This window comes from Salmo trutta, chromosome 4, assembly GCF_901001165.1.
Source record: "Salmo trutta chromosome 4, fSalTru1.1, whole genome shotgun sequence".
NCBI lineage: Eukaryota > Metazoa > Chordata > Actinopteri > Salmoniformes > Salmonidae > Salmo > Salmo trutta.
The window spans coordinates 35053271-35077087 of record NC_042960.1 but is presented as its reverse complement, the minus strand read 5'-3'; the positions used below and the strand labels follow the sequence as shown (position 1 = coordinate 35077087).

At 42.9% G+C, this 23817-nt stretch overlaps 3 protein-coding genes across 10 annotated transcripts in view; 1 reads left to right on the top strand and 2 right to left on the bottom strand.

Moving 5' to 3' along the window:
- LOC115192287 (exocyst complex component 2) overlaps nucleotides 1–6090 on the top strand; it is a 97531-nt gene extending 91441 nt beyond the window's left edge. For all 6 annotated transcript variants that reach the window (XM_029750610.1, XM_029750606.1, XM_029750609.1 and 3 more), the window contains 5 exons: nucleotides 3544–3599; nucleotides 4155–4277; nucleotides 4889–4950; nucleotides 5331–5390; nucleotides 5544–6090. In XM_029750610.1, the coding sequence (XP_029606470.1) occupies nucleotides 3544–3599; nucleotides 4155–4277; nucleotides 4889–4950; nucleotides 5331–5390; nucleotides 5544–5637 (395 nt within the window). In that variant the 3' untranslated portion in view covers nucleotides 5638–6090. The remainder of the gene's footprint in view (nucleotides 1–3543; nucleotides 3600–4154; nucleotides 4278–4888; nucleotides 4951–5330; nucleotides 5391–5543) is intronic.
- A 1763-nt stretch (nucleotides 6091–7853) lies between these two features.
- Nucleotides 7854–13574, bottom strand: irf4l (interferon regulatory factor 4 like). Of its 3 annotated transcripts, none has more exons than XM_029750613.1 (9): nucleotides 13241–13574; nucleotides 12806–13008; nucleotides 11763–11949; nucleotides 11175–11257; nucleotides 10680–10824; nucleotides 10305–10406; nucleotides 9735–10115; nucleotides 9023–9132; nucleotides 7854–8739 (listed from the first exon to the last, which is right to left on the bottom strand). In XM_029750613.1, the coding sequence occupies exons 2-9, from the start codon at nucleotides 13004–13006 to the stop codon at nucleotides 8557–8559; spliced, it is 1392 nt and encodes a 463-aa protein (XP_029606473.1). In that variant the 5' UTR covers nucleotides 13007–13008; nucleotides 13241–13574; the 3' UTR covers nucleotides 7854–8556. The 3 variants fall into 3 exon arrangements, with proteins under 3 accessions (XP_029606473.1, XP_029606471.1, XP_029606472.1); XM_029750611.1 differs by having other exon boundaries at nucleotides 11175–11272; nucleotides 13241–13573; XM_029750612.1 differs by having other exon boundaries at nucleotides 11175–11272; nucleotides 13324–13573.
- A 199-nt stretch (nucleotides 13575–13773) lies between these two features.
- On the bottom strand, nucleotides 13774–23538 carry LOC115192290 (dual specificity protein phosphatase 22-B). The gene is made up of 7 exons (XM_029750614.1): nucleotides 23192–23538; nucleotides 22940–22973; nucleotides 20995–21077; nucleotides 15399–15448; nucleotides 15145–15219; nucleotides 14884–15055; nucleotides 13774–14671 (listed from the first exon to the last, which is right to left on the bottom strand). Exons 1-7 carry the CDS (start codon nucleotides 23210–23212, stop codon nucleotides 14519–14521), a joined length of 588 nt encoding a protein of 195 aa, XP_029606474.1. The 5' UTR covers nucleotides 23213–23538; the 3' UTR covers nucleotides 13774–14518.
- Nucleotides 23539–23817: the final 279 nt, after the last annotated feature.

Below are 23817 nucleotides of genomic sequence, written 5' to 3'. Positions count from 1 at the left end.
AGTGTGTCACAGCATCATTGGACTGAGCTTGTTGTCATTGCAGGCAATCTCAACACTGTGTGTTACAGGGAAGACATCCTCCTCCCTCATGTGGTACCCTTCCTGCTGGCTCATCCTGACATGACCCTCCAGCATGACAATGCCACCAGCCATACTGCTCGTTCTGTGTGTGATTTCCTGCAAGACAGGAATGTCAGTGTTCTGCCATGGCCAGCGAAAAGCCCGCATCTCAATCCCATTGAGCACGTCTGGGACCTGTTGGATCGGAGGGTGTGTGCTAGGGCCATTCCCCCCAGAAATGTCCGGGAACTTGCTGGTGCCTTGGTGGAAGTGTGGGGTAACATCTCAGCAAGAACTGGCAAATCTGGTGCAGTCCATGAGGAGGAGATGCACTGCAGTACTTAATGCAGCTTGTGGCCACACCAGATACTGACTGTTACTTTTGATTTTGACCCCTCCTTTGTTCAGGGACACATTATTCCAGTTCTGTTAGGCACATGTCTGTGGAACTTGTTCAGGTAAGTTTGCTGAAAATAAACGCACTTGACAGTGAGAGGACGTTTCTTTTTTTGCTGTATGTATGTATATATATACATATATATATATATATACACATACACATACATATATATATATATATATAAATATATATATATATATATAGATATAGATATAGATATAGATATAGATAGATAGTATAGTATAGTGTATATACATACACACATACATACATAAACACAGTTCAAGTCGGAAGTGTACATGTGCCTTAGCCAAATACATTTAAACTCAGTTTTTCACAATTCCTGACATTTAATCCTAGTAAAAATGTCAGGTCTTAGGTCAGTTAGGATCACCACTTTATTTTAAGAATGTGAAATGTCAGGATAATAGTAGAGATAATTATTTATTTCATCACACTCCCAGTGGGTCAGAAGTTTACATACACTGAATTAGTATTTGGAAGTGTTGCCTTAAAATTGTTTAACTTGGGTCAAACGTTTCGGGTAGCCTACCACAAGCTTCCCACAATAAGTTGGGCGAATTTTGGCCCATTCCTCCTGTCAGAGCTGGTGTAACTGAGGCAGGTTTGTAGGCCTCCTTGCTCGCACATGCTTTCTCAGTTCTGCCCACAAATTTTCTATAGGATTGAGGTCAGGGCTTTGTGATGGCCACTCCAATATCTTGACTTTGTTGTCCTTAAGCCATTTTGCCACAACTTTGGAAGTATGCCTGGGGTCATTGTCCACTTGGAAGATGCGTTTGCGACCAAGCTTTAACTTCCTGACTGATGTCTTGAGATGTTGCTTCAACATATTCACATAATATTCCTCCCTCATGATGCCATCTATTTTGTGAAGTCCACCAGTCCCTCCTGCAACCAAGCATCCCCACAACATGATGCTGCCGTGCTTCACGGTTGGGATGGTGTTCTTCAGCTTGCAAGCTTCCCCCTTTTTCCTCCAAACATAATGATGGTCATTATGGCCAAACAGTTCTATTTTTGTTTCTTCAGACCAGAGGACATTTCTCCAAAAAGTACGATCTTTGTACCCATGTGCAGTTGCAAACCGTAGTCTGGCTTTTTTATGGCAGTTTTGGGAGCAGTGGCTTCTTCCTTGCTGAGCGGCCTTTCAGGTTATGTCGATATAGGACTCGTTTTACTGTGGATATAGATACTTTTGTACTTTATTCCTCCAGCATCTTCACAAGGTCCTTTGCTGTTGTTCTGGGATTGATTTTTACTTTTCGCACCAAAGTAAGTTCATCTCTAGGAGACAGAACACGTCTTCTTCCTGAGCGGTATGACGGCTGTGTGGTCCCATGGTGTTTATACTTGCATACTATTGTATGTACAGATGAACGTGGTACCTTCAGGCATTTGGAAATTGCTCCCAAGGATGAACCAGACTTGTGGAGGTCTACAATTTTTTTCCTGAGGTCTTGGCTGATTTCTTTTGATTTTCCCATGGTGTCAAGCAAAGAGGCACTGAGTTTGAAGGTAGGCCTTGAAATACATCCACAGGTACACCTCCAATTGACTCAAATGATGTCAATTAGCCTATCAGAAGCTTCTGAAGCCATGACATCATTTTCTGGATTTTTCCAAGCTGTTTAAAGGCACAGTCAACTTAGTGTATGAAATCTTCTGACCCACTGGAATTGTGATACAGTGAATTATAAGTGAAATAATCTGTCTGTAAGCAATTGTTGGAAAAATGACTTGTCATGCACAAAGTACATGTCCTAACCGACTTGCCAAAACTAGAGTTTGTTTACAAAAAATGTATGGAGTGGTTGAAAAACGAGTTTTAATGACTCCAACCTAAGTGTATGAAAGCTTCCGACTTCAACTGTGTATATTGTTTTGTACTTTTACCCCTTTGTCGTGATATCCAATTGGTAGTTAGTCTTGTCCCATCGCTATAACTCCCCTACAGACTTGGGAGAGGCGAAGGTCTGGAGCCATGCGTCCTCCGAAACACGACCCAGCCAAGCCCTACTGCTTCTTGACACACTGCTCACTGAACCCGTAAGCCAGCCGCACCAATGTGTCAGAAGAAGCACCGTTCAGCTGGGGATTGAAGTCAGCTTGCAGGCGCCTGGCCCACCACAAGGAGTCGCTAGAGCGCGATGGGACAAGGAAATCCCGGCTGGCCAAACCCTTCCCTAACCCGGACGACACTGGGTCAATTGTGGGCCGTCTCATGGGTCTCCCAGTCACGGCCAGCTGGGATTGAACCATGGTCTGTAGTGACGCCTCAAGCGGGAGGCCCCGAGAGCGAATAATTCTAATCAAATTCTAAACAATTGAAACCATTTGTTTCAAATAGGCTCTGTCTAAATACACTAACAGGCACCATCATTTCTCACTGTGTGCATATAATATTAAAACAATGCAGACTATGGAGGGTGCTACACAGATCCAAACTTTTCACAGTAGCTGCACAAAGAACCAATGTAAAGAAAAAAGTAGAATGCCCACTCACTGTTATACTGCTGCCAAATCTAATTTTATAAACATAATCATAACCATCTAACAAATCAGAGGACATTCACACTTCTCCAGAAGTTGCATTGCATGCGCACAACGGACGATCTCACAATAAAGCCAGGACAGTGAATCATTCTAATAAGTTAAGTATAAAACAAATTTACAAAAAAAGCAATCTGTTGTTTTAAACAACAACAACAATAAATACATGTACATTTTAATGATATCATAAAATTGCCAGGATAAAAAAAGTCACAATGCTGGTATAAGACCGGTAAATGACCAATCCTTGCTCAACAGAAAGTAGCAGAGTGCTGGCTTTAATAGGTTGAAATTGCAAATGAATGTGTGTTTGACACTAGTGCCGCCTTAACGCCAGACAAAAATAGAACTCCAAGCTTGACACAACTTTTGTTCCACGCCCACTCCATTTTACTCTGGTCTTATAGTGAAAGAAAACGTGTCAATGTTTGGTCTGGGATCATTTTCATTTGATCAGGTTTGGGTGTTGGACTGGGTTTTGATGTCATTGTGAAACTACTCTCCTACAGGTGTGAGGAACTACCTGAAAGAAGCCTTGGTGAACATCATCACTGTCCATGCAGAGGTAATTCTTGTACTCAAAGACATGCATGACTAAAATGATATTCTTTTTTTTTTTGTATTTTACTTTTTCTCCCCATATTTCGTTCTTGTCTCATCACTGCAACTCCCCAACGGGCTCGGCAGAGGCGAAGGTGGAGTCATGTGTCCTCCGAAACATGACCCGCCTAACTGCGCTCCTTAACACCCGCCAGCTTAACCCGGAAGCCAGCCGCACCAATGTGTCGGCGGAAACACAGTTCAACCGGCGACCAGGGTCAGCCTGCAGGCACCCTGCCCGCCACAAGGAGTCGCTAGGGAGAGATGAGCCAAGTAAAACGACGCTGGGCCAATTGTTCACTGTCCTATGGGACTCCCGGCCACGGCTGGTTGTAGCACAGCCCGGGAATGAACTCGGGTCTGTAGTAACGCCTCTAGCACTACGATGCAGTGCCTTAGACCACTGCTTTTCTGAACATTGACTAGAACCTCTCACCGTTACTTACGTTAAATCAGTAGACTGCATAATTCATTGAATCAGTGGACACCTCCAATCTACTCCTCTCTCTCTCTCTTTTAGGTCTTTACAGTGTCTAAGGACCTAGTTCCCAGGGTTTTGACTAGAATCATTGAGGGTGTGGCGGAAGAGATGAGTCGCCTGATGCAGTGTGTCTCCTCCTTCAGCAAGAACGGAGCCATACAGGTACACACACACTTTCAGTTTGCCACTCTCTCGGGTAAGTCAAATGGGCCAATTGTGCGGGGATTTACCCTCTTTTACTGACCACAGTAACCCCCAACTACCTCTTCCAAACCAGCTGTACTACCTACTTGTCACACCCTGATCTGTTTCACCTGTCTTGTGCTTGTCTCCACCCCCCACCAGGTGTCTCCCATTTCCCCCCGTTATCCCCTGTGTATTTATACCTGCGTTTTATGTTTGTCTGTTGCCAGTATGTCTTGTCAGGTCTTACCAGTGTGTTTTCTTCCCGGATCTGACCTTTCTGCCTGTCCTGACCCTGAGCCTGCCTGCCATTCTGTCCCTGTTTGACCCTGCCTTGAATTACGAACTACTGCCTGCCCTCGACCTGCCCTTTGCCTGCCCCTTTGTATAGTAAATGTTCTGAGTGTCGAACTATTCACCTCCTGTGTCTGCATCTGGGTCATATCCTGACTCGTGAAACTACTATATACTGCTCACTCTACAGCCTTAAATGTTGATACTTTAAGTACCCTAAGTATATCCGTATATGCATTTATCCATTCCTTTCTTTCTCTTTATCCTCTTTCATCCCTCTCTTTCTCTCTCTGCAGGCCCGTTTGGAGATAGATTCTCTGAGAGATGCTGTAGCCTCCTACCTGTCATCTGAGAGCCAGTAAGGCCCATAGAACCCTCACTGACACTGTACTGTAGTACACCACTACACACCTGTTTACCACACGTACACATACACTACACTTCCATACACTGTGCATACTATACAAATGTACATGAATTACAGAGATTATACATTACTCTCACTTTCATTCCTGTAAATCACATTCATCTTCCCCACACCTCTAGTCATCATTACCTGGTGGTATATGGAAAAGGAAGCGAAAGCAGAACTTTACCAGCAATCCAACTAATTTAATCAGGTTCTGTGACTTAAAATGAGTCTGTCATTGTGTTATGGTATGTCTCTCTCTCCTTCGATGTGTAGTATAGTTTGTTGGTATGTGTGGTGTAGTGTTAACTGTGTATATCTTGTTTCAGCGCCAGCTTCAAGCAGGCTCTGGAGGTCCTTCCCCAGCTACACAACGGAGCAGACAAAAAGTAAGTCATCAAGGTTCAAGCTGCCACTAGAACAAGATTCATGATGGAAAATGCTAACCTGCACAGTACAGTGGGGATGATTCTACCTATTATTTTCCCTCTCTCTATGTCTCTTGTTGTCTTCTCCCTCCCTCCCTCTCTCTCTCTCTCTAGGTTACTGGAGGAGCTGCTGAATAAGTTTAAGAGCAGTATGCAGCTCCAGCTCACCTGTTTCCAGCCCTCTAATGTCCAGCCTGTCAAGAGATGAGTCTGTACAATGTCTCTTCAACATTAATATAATGGCACGATAGTATCTCTATCTATCAAATATGTGCAATGCCTATTTACTTGCACTCTCCTGGCTTTTTGTTCAATTGTTATAAGATCTAGAATGGAAATTTGCACACTAGTCTTTTTCACGCTAATCTCATTCATTTTAGATATGTACACTCATTTTCTGAGTTAATCTCACAGTTAATCTGGGCAGCCCCTCTACTGTGGAATCATGCTAATTATGCTATTGTTAGATGGCCACTCATCTAGAAATCAGCATCCAGTCCCTTGTAGGCAAGCTAGGTCATGCTAGCCTGGTGTTCGTGACTCCAGTCAACATATGTGGTCCCTGATTTCTGTATGTTCATAAAGAAACTGCACATGGTCATTATTATGCTCTGTCCTCTTATTACCGTCTCAATTGCCAAATAAAGACACATTTACATTATTTCTGTTCTTGTAACAGCCACATTTGTGACAGTGAAAGAGAGCGCATATAGTCATCTCTGTCCCATAGACGGTAAGGCCTCAGCCATACAACAGTACGTTAATAGCCAAAACAGTCACCTCAGGCGATTGTTGTACTGACAGCTCACGCTATGTCTGGCACACTAGTGTCTGGGGTAGGGCCGGTTAGGGTATTGCTAGGGCGGGGTGGGGAGTGGTCTATGTTAACTCCTTAGTTACTGGCTATAAGAATGTTGCACAGAGATTCGGTTGTAGGTGTGTGGAGTTAGCAATAACTGAACTGCGATGGATGGTTGCGGTTTTGAAGTGTGTGGTCATATGTCAGACGTAGTAGTAGACGAAGGCTGCCACACCCAGGACTCGTGAGCTGAGTGGTGGGATTATCACAGGGCGCGTCCCTAGAACCGGCACTGTGGGATTTTATCACAAAATATTGTAACATTTTACACACGTTCATGACTGATTGTGAAAACGTCACTCATTACGAGACAATTCAACAGAAAACATGATGGGGACTTGAATAACCTACCAGAAATCAACTAGCTCTAACCAAAAATGCTAATAAAAGATCATGGGATTGAAATTTTTTTACAACAGCATGTAAGTTTTAGTTTTTTATTATTATTAGACAGTAATTTTCCATATTATTCGTGTTACTAAATATTGTTTTTTGGGTGGTGGTCGGTTTTGGGGAAACTTGAAAAAGAGATTTCGTCCTGCTAAATTTTGAATAAGTAAATGTTCTTATTGCCACTATCGACTGTTTCAGATAAGTCAAACCTCAAATTTCTTAATGCAGGCTACATTATCAGCAGCAGCAGCCCATTTTTTTCTAAGGCCAGGCAGGGGGAAAGTCATTTAGACAGGGTGTTTTGATTGTCTGTTCTAAACTTAGCTCTGTCTCAGTGGTGTCCACCCACAGATTCATTCACAACAGCAGTAGGTTCAAAGCCCTCAGGTCTCATCCTTCTTCCACCGGTTGACTGTTTACAGCAACAGAGAGGTGAGGAGGGGAGTTTTACACTGCACTTCTGTTCCATTCGGGACGCTGCAGGTCGAGAAGACCAGGCCTATCAATCAAAACATGTTTACGTTGATCTCATTCTCTGAAATAGGTGTTATTGACACTGGCAGTAGGTAGCGGGATTTTTGGAGGTAGATGGTGGAGTGGAAAGTGTCAGGCAAACCAGTTGGTTATCTGTGTTGATTATTATCAAAAATCTGTTATTTTGCCATTGTATGTTTTCTCATTTATTTAAGTTGGCTGCATGTATGCACATATTTCTGTGTGATTACATTGACAGCCATTTCTCCTCCATAAGGTATTACAATGTGGTATCAAGTGGCGTCATCAGCCTTGTTTACCTTATCAGACCGTGGATAAGTAACCACACAGATGTGTCACTCATTCTGGGGTTTTCACTATTCTTCCATGGAAGTTAATGTTGTTTGGCATGTCAAAGGCACCCCAGGAAACAGTTCTAAACCCTCTTCAGTTCTAATGCCTCTCTGGGGCGGAAAGAGTGGCCGACCTCTTCCTCCTCCCCTGGTGATGTCATCACCGAATGTTTATGACCGCGTTCTCCTGCGAGTGTGTTTGATTAACCAGCATCATCCTGCATCTGAATCAGGCTTCCTGTACACACACACACACACACACAAAGGATGTCACTTCTCACAAATCCCTTATCTAACATGAGCCCTCTTTCTATTCATTTGATGTATGTCTCAAAACATGCAAGGTTTTTGCTTAAAACATTTTAATTATTCGATTACAAAACATTCCCAATGTATGACACAGTGAGCCAATCCAAAGGTTCGGCATGCTAGTACGTGTTTCAGTGTGGTCAAATCTCAGTGGTAGTCTTTGGTCATCTCTGAACTGCAGTATTTATGATTGAGAAAATGTGACGCTATACACTAGAAGTAACAGGTCAAATGTATTTACAGAAGAAAGCATGTCAACATCAGTATGGCCATACTACACACAATCATACAATAAAATGCAGATACACACACACACACGACTCTAGAGCGTGTCGATACAATCACTACAGCTGTCAGTTCTGTTGTCACAAAGTGGACGTTGCAAAACGGCGGTCAAGTTTGAGTCTTTAAGGCCAAAGGATGGCTCCCTGAGAGTAGTTGAAATACAGTTTGATCCATAAGAATTTGGGGTGTTGACTCCCTTACAACACACATCTACAGCATACAACTATCTGTTAGTCTCTTCAATGGTCCCAGTGTACGTTCCTCCATGGCCTGGTTAAGTTCAGTTTGGCTTGGATTGGCATAGTTCTGCTTCAGCTTTGATGGAAATGTGTGATCCAGAGTACAGTGTGACGACTCTCTCCTCGGCTTTCCAGGCTTTCCTGTCTCTCCCTCTCTTCTCCTCTCCCCATGTCCTGCACCGCAGTCTGACTGTGATCAGAGATGGTCAGATTAGTCAGTCCTGCAGGGTGTTGCTATGGTGATGTGTGATGACCCTCTGGTAGTCCTCGGTTACGGAAGGGGTCATGCTGTGTTCCGTGACCCCAGGGAGAGGGATGTCGTAGCTGCGGTAGTAGTGTCCGCTGGTCTGCTGGTGCTGGGTGTAGTACAGGAGCTGCCTGGCAAACATGGGTTCCACCTGCAGGAGTGGAGGGCAACAGCAGGGATTAGTACTAGTGTCACTGAGAGGTGGTGGTGGTGGTGGTAAGGGGGTTAGGTGGTGAGATAGAAGGGGGACTGTACTGTAAGTATTATGTATGAGTGTGGGTGTTACAAGGAATCAAACTGCTATTTTGTGAGAGATAGATGGAGGTTAGGGGGGTATATAGAGGGCCAGGATAAGGTAATGGGGTGTGAGTAAAGTAGAGAGGGGCATTGAAGACCGGTAGAAGTCATGTTGATGTTAGGGGATGGTTATATACCTGTACAGTGAGGGTCCTCTGTCTCTGGGGATCCAGACACTCGTCTCCGAAGCTCAGCAGCACCTGGAGACGTGGAGGGGGCCGACAGTGGAGGGCATAGCCCTGCAACTCTGGTAGACGGAGAGAAATAGAGGTTAATAGGGTCTAGATGGTCAGGTTAGGTACAGAGGAGCGGCATGGAGAGGGGCGACTGTGGAGGGAATAACCCTGCAGCTCTGAGATAGCGAGGAGAGAGAGAGAGAGAGGGGTGGTAGAGAAAATTGATTGTAGCTCTGAGAGACGGAAGTAGAGAGGGATTCAATCTAGAGGATTGGGTTGGGTAGAGAAGTTCGCAAGGAGGGGACATTGGGTCGATAAAGGGTTAATTAATTTTGGCCAAAGCGAATTCCTATGAACTGTTGTGGTGGTGACTTTAGAAGTCATGTGACTGGGTGGAAAGTCCTGTGTCTATATGCAAATTAGACCAATCAGGCTGAACACATCTGGTAGTGCAAGGTGGGCGGGGATGAGGTCACATGACTGTGTGTAATGTCCTATTCTTAAAAGTGTGTGGGGGGGGAAGTATGGAGGCAATCTCAACATAATATTTACAGGAAAGGAGGATGTGTCTGCTTCCTGTCCACGACCAGGAAACAGCATGACAACAGAGTGTGGTTTAGTTTGCCAGTGAATGAGATGCGTGCGCGCCTGCCTGCAGTTTAAGTTAACTTACCTGTGAGGTAGTCCTGTGTGTGCAGTAGTTTACAGGTGTGTTCTCTCTCCAGCTTGTTGGGTTTGTCTGCGTAGGATGATAACCCTCCCTCCCAGAACACTCTCTCCTGGCACAGCCGCCGGGCATAGAGGCCATCTGGGGCCATCCACAGTAGCACGCCCCTCTCCAGGGTACAACCAGGGGGGCTGGGAGGACACTCCTCCCCCCTCCCCAGGACTTGGAGGCTGTCCAGGGGTAGGGGCACCAGGTCTGGACCCACAGTGGGGGAATAAAGCTTGTCGTCTGGGGAGCAGGGAGCGATGCGACAGCCCTCTGGACTGGAGGTGGTCACCTCCCTCCACAGAGAGTCCCGGTAAAACACTGACACATGTAACCGCATATCTGGGGTGGAGTAAGGAGTACAGGTAAGAGAAACAGCATAAAAATCGGAGTATTCAGCTAACTCTTGGAATACAGTATCAATTTGCCTTAAATATAATGCGCAAGTACGTGGACTAAAATCAAAATATTATTGTAAGTCAAATTTGAAGTAAATAAGTGCGCACGTGCGTGTGCGTGTGTATACTGTACCTGAGAGTGCCTCTGCTGATCTCATGCTGGTGTCCAGTGTGAAGGGGGATGGCTGGGTGTCAGTAGCACTGTAGGTGTAGAAGGACCCTGTGATCTGGTACCCTGCAAACGCAGAGAGACGGGACCTCAATGAAGGCACGTATTCCAACACACCAGAAAAGCATACACGCAAACATCATGAGCCTGAATTGACGATTCACACATCGAGGTCAATGGAAGACTTACGCAAAAAAAAGTGAGTTATTTGAGCACATGTCAAGTTATGGTTTAGGCCCATGAGAGCCCTTTGCATAACTACAGATACATAACAGCTGCACAGCCTACATTAGATTCTCTCACGCAAGTAAAAAATATATGCTGTGGTATTAGGCCTACCATTGTCCATGCTGGGCCCCTGGGCCCAGGATAGGCTGCGTGAGGGGTAGGGGCACTGGGCATAGGGCAGCTCAGGAAGAGAGGCCTGCTCTGGAAGATAGTCCTTCATCCAGCCTCTCTCTGTACTGGGCATGTACCCAGACATCTATAGAGAAAGAGATACCTGTCAGTCAAACAATCACCTCTACACACGGGACCAACTACGATTCATAATATGAATGGAAGAGGAAGTATCACTAAGACTGGGCTCATGTGATATTGTGCGCGAATCACTGAAGGTGCGTACTAGTGTGTCTGTGTGCGTTCATGCCCGAAAGGGTGGGTTCTGAGTCCCTCGTCATGTGATGTTGATGACACACTCGCAGATCCACGCAGCTGTTCTCTTCACTCTCTCGCTCACTAACACACATACTGACACATGCACACACACACACGTAAACACACGCCACAAACAAAACCTCTCAGAGGTGAGAGTTTACAGACGACCATAGTTACCTGTGTCTGCAGGGCGGGGTATGAGGGCAGCATGGGGTAACTCAGAGGACTCAGGGGGCTGCCACCATCCTCCTGTTTGGATCCTGATAGCAAGAAATCTGTTACACAGGAGTCATAATTTAAACACACACCACACGAGTAAACACACACAGACATTCAACGCACTTAAATTATGAGAGGGTAGATAGTAGTTCGTAATTACACATGAATAATCAAGACTTTATCATGAAAGTTCATAACGAATATGAAATATCAGACAGAGAGAGCAAATGGATGAAACTACAGTCTTGTGGTTTGGCAGCCTGATTTTCCAGTATACTGAAATGTTTCTATTGTTTCTATTATTTGCACGTAAGTCACTGGCCCCTATCAAAACCTGCTGGGGCATTCAGTGTGTGGGTGCCATCTGTGTTTCCTTCTAATAGTGGTGCATATAATAAAATGTATATATGAAAGCTGATTAAATAACTTTCTATAGGTTTTTCCACAAATTTCATCATTTGATTCAATTATAAACTGCAACGTAAAATTACAGCATGAATCCTAGGCCACTATATTTGAAGTAAATGCAAAATAAATGAAACTGACGCTTCTTGGCGCACTCCGGGATGATCCGGTAGACTTTGTAAGGGTCTGAGATGTCCAGCTGACTGCGCTGCACTAGCTCCTCGAAGTCGTTACTTTTGTTGAGCGCGCACCGGAGGCGAGTCTTCCACGTTGGCGGGTCCGGTTTGTCGATGCCCTCCCGAAACTTGCCTTTAAACAGCGCCCAAGCCTGCAGAAAAGTCACAGAAAACGGAGTCGTCAGACACGGGTAACAAATCACCGGTGCAGTTGTGCATGAGTTGGTAAATCCTAAATCCTATGCGTAATGGATTTGGCACCTCAACCTACCCAACGGTTAGTTGTAGTTAGTAGTTGTAGCAGTAGCTTTTATTAGTTGTAGGCCTAGTAGTTGTAAAACAACTTTTTTATGCTGTTAATGAAAGTTTTTGTTTCGTATTATTATTACAAGATAGTAGTTGCTATATTATTCTTGTTACTAAGTATTTTTTTTAAATATATTTATATTTGAACACTTGAAAACGAGATGCTGCCGCTACATCTAAGTCTGTTATTTAACCTGTTGCCTAGTCACTTTACCCCTACTTATATGTACATAGCTACCTCAATTACCTCGTACCTCTGCACATCGACTCCGTACTGGTACTTCCTGTATATAGGCATGTTATTTTTACTCGTTATTGTTATTCGTTATTCACTGTGCATTTATGCCTCGTGTCACAATTTCTATTTTTTATATCTTTATTTTTTAACTCAGCATTTCACTGTTAATCTACACCTGTTGTTTACGAAGCATGTTACAAATAACATTTGATTCGATTCAAGTTATTTTATCCTGCACAATTTCAAATAAATAAAAAGGCACCTACTTAACTCATCACTAGTCTAATTGTACTGTGTGTGTGGCTCCTTGTGTGGCTCAAATGTATGCACTCACTCCTGTAAGTAGCTCTGAAGAAGAGTGTCTGCTAAAGATGTAATACCCTACACATCTCTCGCACATCCAATGCGTAAATGCAGAATGTTGGAGACATTCATTTGAGGCCCCGTACCATACAGTAGCCTACCTTGAAGAGAGCGGCATCCTCGTCCCGGTTGTAGTCCTGCTTGCCCGCGTGCTTCCATGGTATCCTGAAGATGCTCTTTTCTTCGTTCTCCCAGACCAGGCCCGGGTACTTCCCGGTATCCACCTGTTCGATTAGCCACGAGCGGAGCTTTCCGTTCCCACAGCTCACCGTAGACATCCCGTAGTCCGACTCAGGGTTCATCTCTAGCCAAGAGAAAGGTGCATGGTCAGGACAGTATAGGCTATATTGGTAAATATTACAGGGACTAAGATATTTAGACTACAAATTATCCATAACATATGAATTTGCCTAAAAATATCTGCGAAAATGTTTTTTTTGTGTCAAATTGCTTGCGTATACTAAACCTGCATACCAATTATGTAAATTGAATTCAAATAATTTAAGAATAGACTACATTCACTTTTGAACACTTACTTGCATGTACACGTGTTTTTTTTTTTGCTGCTGCAGGTAGCCTATAGATTTGAGCGGGAGCAGAGCAAATATCCTTGACTTACCGCTGAAACTCGAAACCCCTTTGAGTTTTGAAATCAATCAGTCTCGAAAGATCATAATGCAGCGTGACAACTCAACTTAAATCAGTTGTAGATGGGGGCGGGGCGAAATGAAGTGGAGCGGGGATGCTGGGCAGTTCGCGTCTGTGAACCTTCATGCTGCGCACGTCTCCCGTAAACAGCAGGGGAAACCCTCGCGAACGTCAGTCGCAGAAAAAGACACCCGCAACGCTGGAAAGTGGGACAATCTGTTCACCAGTCGAGAGCAAAGCAATTCTTTGAAATTATATAAACCAATGATATAAGCTAATTCTACATCCTGTCACGGAAAACCTAAGCCTATTTTATTTTCATGATAAAATATGTCTCCAGTAGGCTATAAATGTAGGCTATAAATGAATAAAAGTCTGTCAATCGAAATCCAGCTGTCAAATAAAGACCCAACAAACTTAATCATTGAACATTTTTTTTTATAAGTAGCCTATGTAATCATTATAATTCCTAAAGTCATAGGCTAATTATCATTGTGATAAAGATTTCTTAGTGGGGATAAAATGAAAATGTGGCTGTGCTTGGTGATATAGGCTAACTTTAACCACCTCTATATGCATGGAAACAGTAGACACATTTTAAGTACTTTTTTATGTCATGGTCAAGACTAATCAATCAAAATCTCTGTTGGTCCACAAAGATACAGTGCTGCGTTTCACATTACGTTTAGGCCTATGAATATACAGAGATGTATTCCTTGTATTAGGCTAAACACAAAGCACACACACAAACACACACACGTCACACTCACAGAGGGGGAGGGAGTGTGTATGGACAGGAGTGGGGGAGATGATAGAAGTTAGAGGTTAACTCTCTCTCTCTCTGTGTGTGTGTGTGTGTGTAATGTAGGCTTGTAATGTATCTTTCCTGGGCGTTAAGATTGACTGCTCTTGCATGTTGCTGTGACTGGTAGGGGAAAGGGGAGAGCAGGAACCCAGTCGCACACAGGGACCACTGAGAAATCCCCTCATGACAACCTGTACATTTTTCGTAATCAACATTTTCCAGTTGGTCTAACCTACAGTTGGTTGAACTGAATAAGAAACTCAGTCCCACCGATATATATTGAAGTCAGAAACAGTGATTGGCTGCGCATTGGGTGAGTGACAGCTGTCTGGCGTGGGCTGAGCAGACAGGAGACATGGGGTCATGTGTTGCTGGTGGCTAGCTGAGCTGCCGTTGCCGTGGCCGTTGCTATGGACTCACTGATGGCCCGAGACTTCTGCCACAGAAGGGCTCCGATCTCCTCTTCATCATTAAAAGGGTTCTCCTTATACCTGTCCTTAAACCATTCCCTATACTGAGGACAGAGAAGGAGACCGGAGAGAGAGTCATAAGAGAGGGAAAGGTGAGAGGGAGCAGAGAACTTGCGTGATAGCGATTGTGAGAGAAAGATCAATAGATAAGAGGAGAGAGAGAGAGAGAGAGAGAGAGAGAGAGAGAGAGAGAGAGAGAGAGAGAGACAAGACTCAGTGGGTTGAGAAAAGAGAGCCAAAGAAGACTGTCACTGACCTGTGCCACCTCTAGATTCTCAAAGTCCTCCAGCTGCCTTAAGAACCCCACGTTAGGTCCAGCACACGGCCGTACCACCCTCACCGCAGCTAACGACTCCACCCAGCCCCGCCCAGTAACGGTCATGATGTACACCACCACCAACGTAACACTACGGGACACACCTGCCACACTGGGAACACATGTCAATCAATTACATCAATTAGAATGTCGTCAATACATTCAATCAAATATCAATACATGAAGAAGAAAAAATCTCACCAGTGGACCAGGCAGCCTTTCCCTTTGAGTCTGGACTCGTGGATGAATATGATGCTGTCCTTAAAAAACGGGGTCCTGAAGACAGATATAAAGCTTGGACTAGGACTGCAGTTTGAGCTAGAAAACCAACATTTAGGGGATATAAAGTCACGTAACGTTCATCATTTGTTAATTAACCACGCACACATGCACACACACCAGCGCACCTGGCGCGTACTCACACATCGCACGTACACACAGGTACAGACACTTACAGGTTTTGTTTGGAGGAATCAGCAGCAGGGATGCAGAGGTATTTCATCTCCTGAGGAAGAGAACAACTGGAGCTGAACAACAAGTCAACAACATATAAAACATCGACATACCCAATTGGACATTTTACATTATGCATTTGGGTCTATAAACATTGTGTCATACATAATACAGTATGCCAACATACTATATCTAGTGATGAGGCTCTTGATCACTTCGGTTTGAACTCTGTGGTGTTGGGGTCTTCTGCTCTCTTCCTCTTTCAGGTCCTAACGAGGGACAAACCCCATGCAGTAGCGCATCATGACAATACAGGTTTACTCTCTTTCTATGTGCGTGTGTGTGTGTGTGTGTGTGTGTGTGTGTGTGTGTGTGTGTGTGTGTGTGCGCGTGTGTGTGTGTGTGTGTGTGTGTGCGCGCGTGTGTGTGTGTGTGTGTGTGTGTGTGTGTGTGTGTGGTGAATGTGCACCTGACAGCTGATGGTGAACCATGGCCTCAGCGGGCAGAAACTAACCATCCTGTTATGACTGCGCCTCTGCAAAAAAAAAAAAAAAAAACTCTGCGATACAAAGAGCCACGGTAGTCCTCCAGCTGGACAGGTCAGACAGCCGCACACACCACCGATAGACAGTAGAACACAGGTAGGAGCAGTTTGAAATCTCATTTCGTCTTGATATTTTCTAATAAGCTCGTCTCAACTGGTCATCCAAATAATGAGTCATCACAATCAGCATGGCTACCCACAAGACAACACTGTCAAGACCAACAATCACCATAGGAATTTGTCATGACCACAACTTACCACACAACTCGAACCAAAACTGTGTGCAACGAATTAGATTTAGAAAAATACACCGCAATTAATACATAGAATATTAATCCTGAGAAGCATTAGCAATTTCTGCTAAAATTGCCCATGTCAACTTCGCCAGGTTGTTAACTAACCTCTTCCCTCTCCAAAACCACAGAGCCATCTTTGCAGAAATCAATCAGTAAAACCATACAAGCTGACTGTTGGGTATGCAAATTGACCCTCCATCTGGCTTGCCATTAGTCTGCAAAGAGCTGAGTCATAGAAGCTTGCTAACCAGTTGATCAGTTGATTTACAGGTAGAATGATAACGCATTCTCTAGTAGTGTGACGACTCGCCGATGCGTTTCAGCTGCATGGCCTTCGACAGGCAGTACTCCCTGGCCTCCCTGAAACTTTGTTTCCATTGAACATGCCGTACAAAGAAAAGGCATTTTAATTAATTATATGAAGAGTGCCTTGGTCGTCCTTTCTTTTTGATAACCAATTTACCCCTTTGACCAAAGAGCATCTTCTATCTACCAAAATCTACTATTGTCTATCTTAATACTGTATCAATTTGTAAGTCGCTCTGGATAAGAGCGTCTGCTAAATGACTCAAATGTAAATGTAAATGTATTAGAAGTTGCCATTCTCTCTTCAGCATAATAATAGTGAAAGCACACTACTGTACACACAACAACTAACTGAGATGCTGTCACAGATTGATAAAGTGGGAAGAGATTAATACATGGTTTTCAGGCTGACTTTCAATGAGAAAATATTAAAGTTCAGAGACAATAGTTGTGTGTGTTTGTACACATATATGGTGTAATTTGTATTTTATTGCTTTTCAGTGCAACTGAAACAGCTGCAGTCAACAGCACTGAAGGAAAACTAGTTGCTAACCGCACAGCTCATTTTAGCATTCTCAGTTTGAGATTTGTCCTCTCCCCATCTGTACTTATCTCACACAAACACACCTTTCCCACTCTCTCATATAGAAACATATTTGAACTTCCGAATGAAGCCCTATCTGAAAACTCAGATAAACTTTTAATACAGTCGTGAAGAGGGCACGACAAAGCCTATTCCCCCTCAAGAAACTAAAAAGATTTGGCATGGGTCCTCAGATCCTCAAAAGAGCTGCAACATTGAGAGCATCCTGACTGGTCGCATCACCGCCTGGTACGGCAACTGCTCGGACTCTGACCGAAAGGCACTACAGAGGGTAGTGCGTGCGGCCCAGTACATCACTGGGGCTAAGCTGCCTGCCATCCAGGACCTCTACACCAGGCGGTATCAGAGGAAGGCCCTAAAAATTGTCAAAGACCCCAGCCACCCCAGTCACAGACTGTTCTCTCTACTACCAAATGACGAGTGGTAAGTCTAGGACCAAAAGGCTTCTCAACAGTTTTTACCCCCAAGCCATAAGACTCCCTGAACAGGTAATCAAATGGCTACCCGGACTATTTGCATTGTGTGACCCTCCCCCCAACCCCTCTTTTACGCTGCTGTTTATCATATATGCATAGTCACTTTAATTATACATTTATGTACACACTACCTCAATTAGCCCGACTAACCGGTACCCCCGCACATTGGCTACCCAGACTATCTGCATTGTGTCCCGCCAACCACCACCCTCCAACCCCTCGTTTACGCTACTGCTACTCTCTGTTTATCATATATGCATAGTCACTTTAACCATACCTACATGTACATACTATCTCAATCAGCCCGACTAACCGGTGCCTGTATATAGCCTCACTACTGTTATTTTTCTCTGTCTTTATTACTGTTGTTTTTATTTCTTTACTTACCTATTGTTCACCTAATACCTTTTTTTTTACTTAAAAATTGCACTATTGGTTAGAGCCTGTAAGTAAGTATTTCACTGTAAGGTCTACACCTGTTGTATTCTGCGCACGTGACAAATAAAGTTTGATTTGATTTGATAGAGTTGCACTTTCATGTAATTATGAATATGCAGGCAGGTCACCCGTGATACAAGTCAGTATTCAATGTCCATCCATGTCTGATGACGTCGGGAGATGACGTGGAAACTGGCCACTAGGGGGCAACAGTGAGCACTGTCACCTTCACTGTCACCTTCAAGTAGGTTTCGGTTTTGCTAGGGCGTTGTGGATGGGCGTAAGTAGTTTTATACCGGAGCTCCGAGGCATGCGTCAAAAATGCTAAGCAGCTAACTTTGAAGCAGGGTGCCAATGCGTGTATCACTTTTTCAGAAGTACGTCATCTCGGGTGGTAGGTAGCCTAGTGGTTAGAGCGTTGGACTTGGACCGAAGGTTTGCAAGATCGAATCCCCGAGCTTACAAGGAAAAAATCTGTTGTTTTGCCCCTGAACAAGGCAGATAACCTACTGTTCCTAGTCCGTCATTGAAAATAAGAGTTAAATAAAGGTAAAAAGTAAAATGACGTTCGAAGCTTTGTTTGATCACGTGCTTTTTCAAATCATGTGTTGCAAAATGCGAGCTCCCACAGATTTTGCTGTGGTTCCAATGATTTTTTTTTTTTATTCCAAGCTGCTTTCAAACATCGACCTCTAGTGGACACCGTACTTACAAATATAGTTCGGATTTTGTACAAAACCAAAAAAAAAAGTGAACTTGAAAGCAAAAAAAATGTGGTAACTTGACAAGGATTATCCACACGCGTTTCAATGTTCATTGCCTTTACTTGCAAACTACAAAATAAAGGGGTACAGCCATGTAACAAATGTTGAAAACAGGAGAGAGATACACCCAACTCAACATGAGGTAGTGTCCCGTTAATACTGTGCCAACTCTGGGTGATGACATCACAGGAGGGTAAAGGTCACGGTCAACACCAATGTCCATAATATCCATGCTCCCATGAATAGTAATAATACTATACTGCAGTTAAGTCCACCACCTATTCAGTAGGAATTATTTATATAGTGTCCAAACTATAACAAAAAGGAAGCATGGTGTAAGATGCAAACCTTCTATTCCAACTGATTATAGGCTACTAAATCCAACAGTTTACTGCTGCGCCAAAGTGTTATAATGAACACAACAGAGAAAAATGCCTCTATCTGACAATCCCATAATACTATTTATTGCTGACCAGCAGATGTCACTAATGTGCATTATGACCAGATAATGAAGCTTTGAATAATTTACCATTTTTAGGCACAATTTGGTGAAAGCCCGAAGCCTATAGAAAGCCTTGGTTTCCCATCACTAAGTGTAAGCATCTTCCTCTGATTCCAAAGGTTTCATGTTTAAATAAATTAAGAGAAAGTTGTTTTTGATATTTTTGTTTTAAGCCTATCCCAAACCTTAAGCCTTACATTAATCATTCTGTGTTAATGCCTAACTTTAAGAATTATGAGTTTATGCCTAAACTCACCCTGACGAAGACAGCTTGCCTGTCGAAACGTTGGACATTACATTTTTGCATCTGAGCTCCTAGAGTGTGCGGCTCTCCTTTATTTTAAAGTTTTCTACTCCGCTAGTCAGCACCTTGCCTAAATAGGTGTGCCTTTCATTTTCTTCTAGATTATGCCTAAACTTAACCTTAAACACATTGAAATTTGACATTTGGAACAACTTCGAAATCTGACGTTTCCTAAACATGGATGAACGTCTAATTCTGACGTGAGGCTGTTAAAGCTTGTAGGAATATAAGGTTTCAATAATGTCATCAGAAAAGGCAGAAATCTAGTAAACACATTCAGCTAAAAAATTATGCATGCCTACATTTTGATAAAAAAAAGTGTAGAATAATTTAAACTCACCGACATCCAGTATCAAATAAACATTTATGCAACTCCACCTTGAGTTGCATGACATGAGGTACACTCTTTAAAAAAAGTGTGCTATCTAGAACCTAAAAGGGTTCTTTGGCTGTCCCCATAGGATAACCCTTTGAAGAACCCTTTTTGGTTCCAGGTAGAACACTTTCCACAGGGTTCTACATGGAGCCCAAAAGGATTCTACCTGGAACCCAAAAGGGTTCTACCTGGAACAAAAAAGGCTTCTCCTAAGGGGACAGCCAAAGAACACTTTTGGAACCCTTTTTTTCTGAGTGAAGAACCCCATTGTCTTGTGAGTGATACCAGAAGTCTAATACTTTCCATATAACAATGGAAAATGGGGATAGGAAAGTTTGACTTTCAATACAACTTCAGTTTTCTATTTCAGGAGTCGTAACAGAGAAGTGTGAATTGGTGACATAATGAACATTGAATGAGGATTTGACTCAGTACACAGCAACAATTACTTATGGGTATTTTTTTTCTTCCACAACTATCTGAGAACCATTATTATACAGGCATTGAGGCGTAGAACCTTTGACAAGAATACACTGTTTACAAAACACACAGCCTAATATAGAAAGAACAGAACACTTTACAACTGTCACAATGTAATGATTATATCAAGTTCAGCCCTTATATTGCTATTGGTGATATGACTGTGATCAAGTGGGATTAAGTGGGTGTTAGTTATTCAAGATCAAGCATAGCCTCCCAAGGTTATGATATAAGTAGAGTAGGATCAAAAATGATCTACACTTATCATTCCATTCAACTACTGCAACCAGATATCATTCCATACTAATATAACAAGGCAGGCAGTAGACTGATTGGTCAGGTTATACTGCTGAGCCCAATATCACACAGGTCGTAACTCTAAAGGCTGGTTCCCTGGACACAGATAAAGCATGGTTCTGGACTAATATACAATTTCAATGGAGAATCTCCATCTCCAATCCAGGACTAGGCTTAATCTGTGTCAGGGGTGGGCAAGGCATAGTCTCACCTCTAAAATGGGGGCAGCGGTGTCATGGATGGAAAGGATGTGGGTGATATTGTGTTTCGCCAACAACTCCTTGTCCCGCGCATCTGAGGATAGAAAACATAATAATATAATATGTCATTTAAGATATGCTTTTATCCAAACCGATTTACAGTACAGTGAGTGCTAACATTTTAAGTGTACTGTATGTACATGATCTCTGCAGGAATCGAACCCACGACCCTGGAGTTGCTAGTGCCACACACTTGCCAGCTGATAAAAATCACGTAGGCCCTGTCCTCAAATTACAAAGACCCTATGTAGCCCTGTCCTAAATAAAGAGTTTTCTGCTCAACAACAGCAACCAACTCCCCAAGGATCTCCAAGAAAATAACCTCTCACACAGGTTTTTCTTAATTTGAACTGAAAGAAAAACCGGAAAACCAGTGTTTCTAAAAGAGCACAAAAGCAAGAAACAGTAAATCTTCTAATCAAATTCAGTCTTTAAAAGGAAGCTAAAGGTTCTCTACTTAGGTCAGATGTGCCAAGGGCATGTTTTCTCACGCTGGGTTGGTTTATTGAATGGTGAGGTGATATACATATGGACTAGAAAGGACTCTGAGGAAATTAGGCCCAAGCCTGATTATGAAATGAAGTCCAACCCAAATCATGCACAGTGTAGGAGTCAGTAAATTGATATTGGCTGGTGTAATCTATTATATAATAACAATCATCAAATAAATTATTTAGAGCAAAATAGCACACACATACACACGCACGCACACACACACACACACACACACACACACACACACACACACACACACACACACACACACACACACACACACACACATACATACAGTGGGGTCCGAAATGTATTGACACCCTTGATAAAAATGAGCAATAATGAATGTATAAAATAAATAATTCAAATACTGAGCTGTATTGTATGCTAACAAAAGGGAAATTATGTTATTTAATACTAATACAATTGCTTAGAGAAAGAGATTTTGTTCAACAAGTAATACTTTTTTTCAAAAAGGTAGGGGTAAAAAGTATTGACACCCCTAAAGATTCTTATAAATAAAGTAGTCAGAAGTGAAGTATTTGGTCCCATATTCCTTGCACACAATGACTACATCAAGCTTGCGAATCTCCAGACTTGTTGGATGCATTTGTGGTTAATTTAGGTTGTGTTTCAGATTATTTTGTTCCCAATAGAAATTAATGGTAAATAATATATTGTGTCATTTTGGAGTCACTTTTATTCTAAATAAGAATATAATTTGTTGCTACATTATACTTTTACATATACTTCTACATTAATGTGGATGCTACCACGGTTAAGAATAATCCTCAATGAAACGTGAATAATGCAGAGTGAGAAAGTTACAGAGGGTTAAAGTTCATAGCCCCAAGACATGCTATAACCTCTCCCTCTCACCATTACCAATAACAGGGGGGGTGGCATGTCTTGGGGGTATGATCTTTGACCCTCTCTCACTCATCATTATTAACGATTCATTCAGGATTATCTGTAATCATGGTAGCATCCACACTAATGTAGAAGTGTTTAGGAACATATTCTATTCTTATTTACAATAAAAGTGACTGAACATTTCACAATACATAATTTACCATTTATTTCTATCAAAAATAATGTAAAACACAAACAAAATGAACTGCAAACACCTTTTTCATCTTTATCAAGGGTGTCAACAATTCTGGACCCCACTGTATATGCTTATTACACAAGCACACGCTCTTATTAAATAAAGACACCCATAACTGTGCTTTAGCGGATCTGTGTAAAGATCTGGAGAACTGAACAGCAGGTGTGGGACACCCACTGCTACACACATGCCTTACACACACACACACACACACACACACACACACACACACACACACACACACACACACACACACACACACACACACACACACTGTGAGGGAATTACTTTACCTTTGAAGTTTCCCAGATAGAGATCAGGCAGCACCTACATTGTGAAATACATGTTTATTCTCAAATTATTCTGTATAGCTTATAAAAGAAGAGCCCGCTAATTGTGGCCTATTTACTGCAGTCTATCTTTGAGCCATTGTATTTAACTGAATTTCTATAGCTTAACCTTTCTCTCAATCAAAAGCAGATGATGTCATTCCGAGAAAGCTTTGGACACACACGTGCTCCAATTGACATAATTATTACCGCTACCTTGTTTATTCCATTCCCCATGTCCTGGGAAGAAAATATCCCTCTACCAGACGGTTCAATCTAATGCTTAAATGTCTTATTCAAAATGAATAGCATAATAGTCTGAACAGCCTGTTTGAAATGTAGCCAATATTTTCAGGATCATTTATCTCCCAAAAGCAGGTAGCTGGTGACAAGCCCTCTCAACAGGCAGATAGTAGTCTTTCCTTTCGTGTAGTTTTCAGGTCATTCGATCTTCTCCAGTTCCTAATTCATTATCTATTTAACGAGACCTTGGAAGTTCTGATACAGTGTGCGTTGCACCGGGTTTGCCCGTTGTGGTTATGGCTGCAGACAGTCGATAAATCTAACTGTTGGTCATTAATAATGACGTAATGTGACCTTAAACCTGCTATGTGAGTGTTTTGGTATGTGGCCATCCCGTGGCCACTGCTCTCTGGGGCTAAATATATGTCTCAGTGGAGTGGAGTTGAGATAGACAGAGAGATCCTCTCTGACAGGTCTGGGGCTATAAGGGAGGGCCAGGGGGCAGATGAGGCAAGCCCATAGCCCATACCTACAATAGCCTACATAACCCACAGAGCTCCAACAGAGCCCCAATAATCCATCTCTCAGTTGCTCTGAAC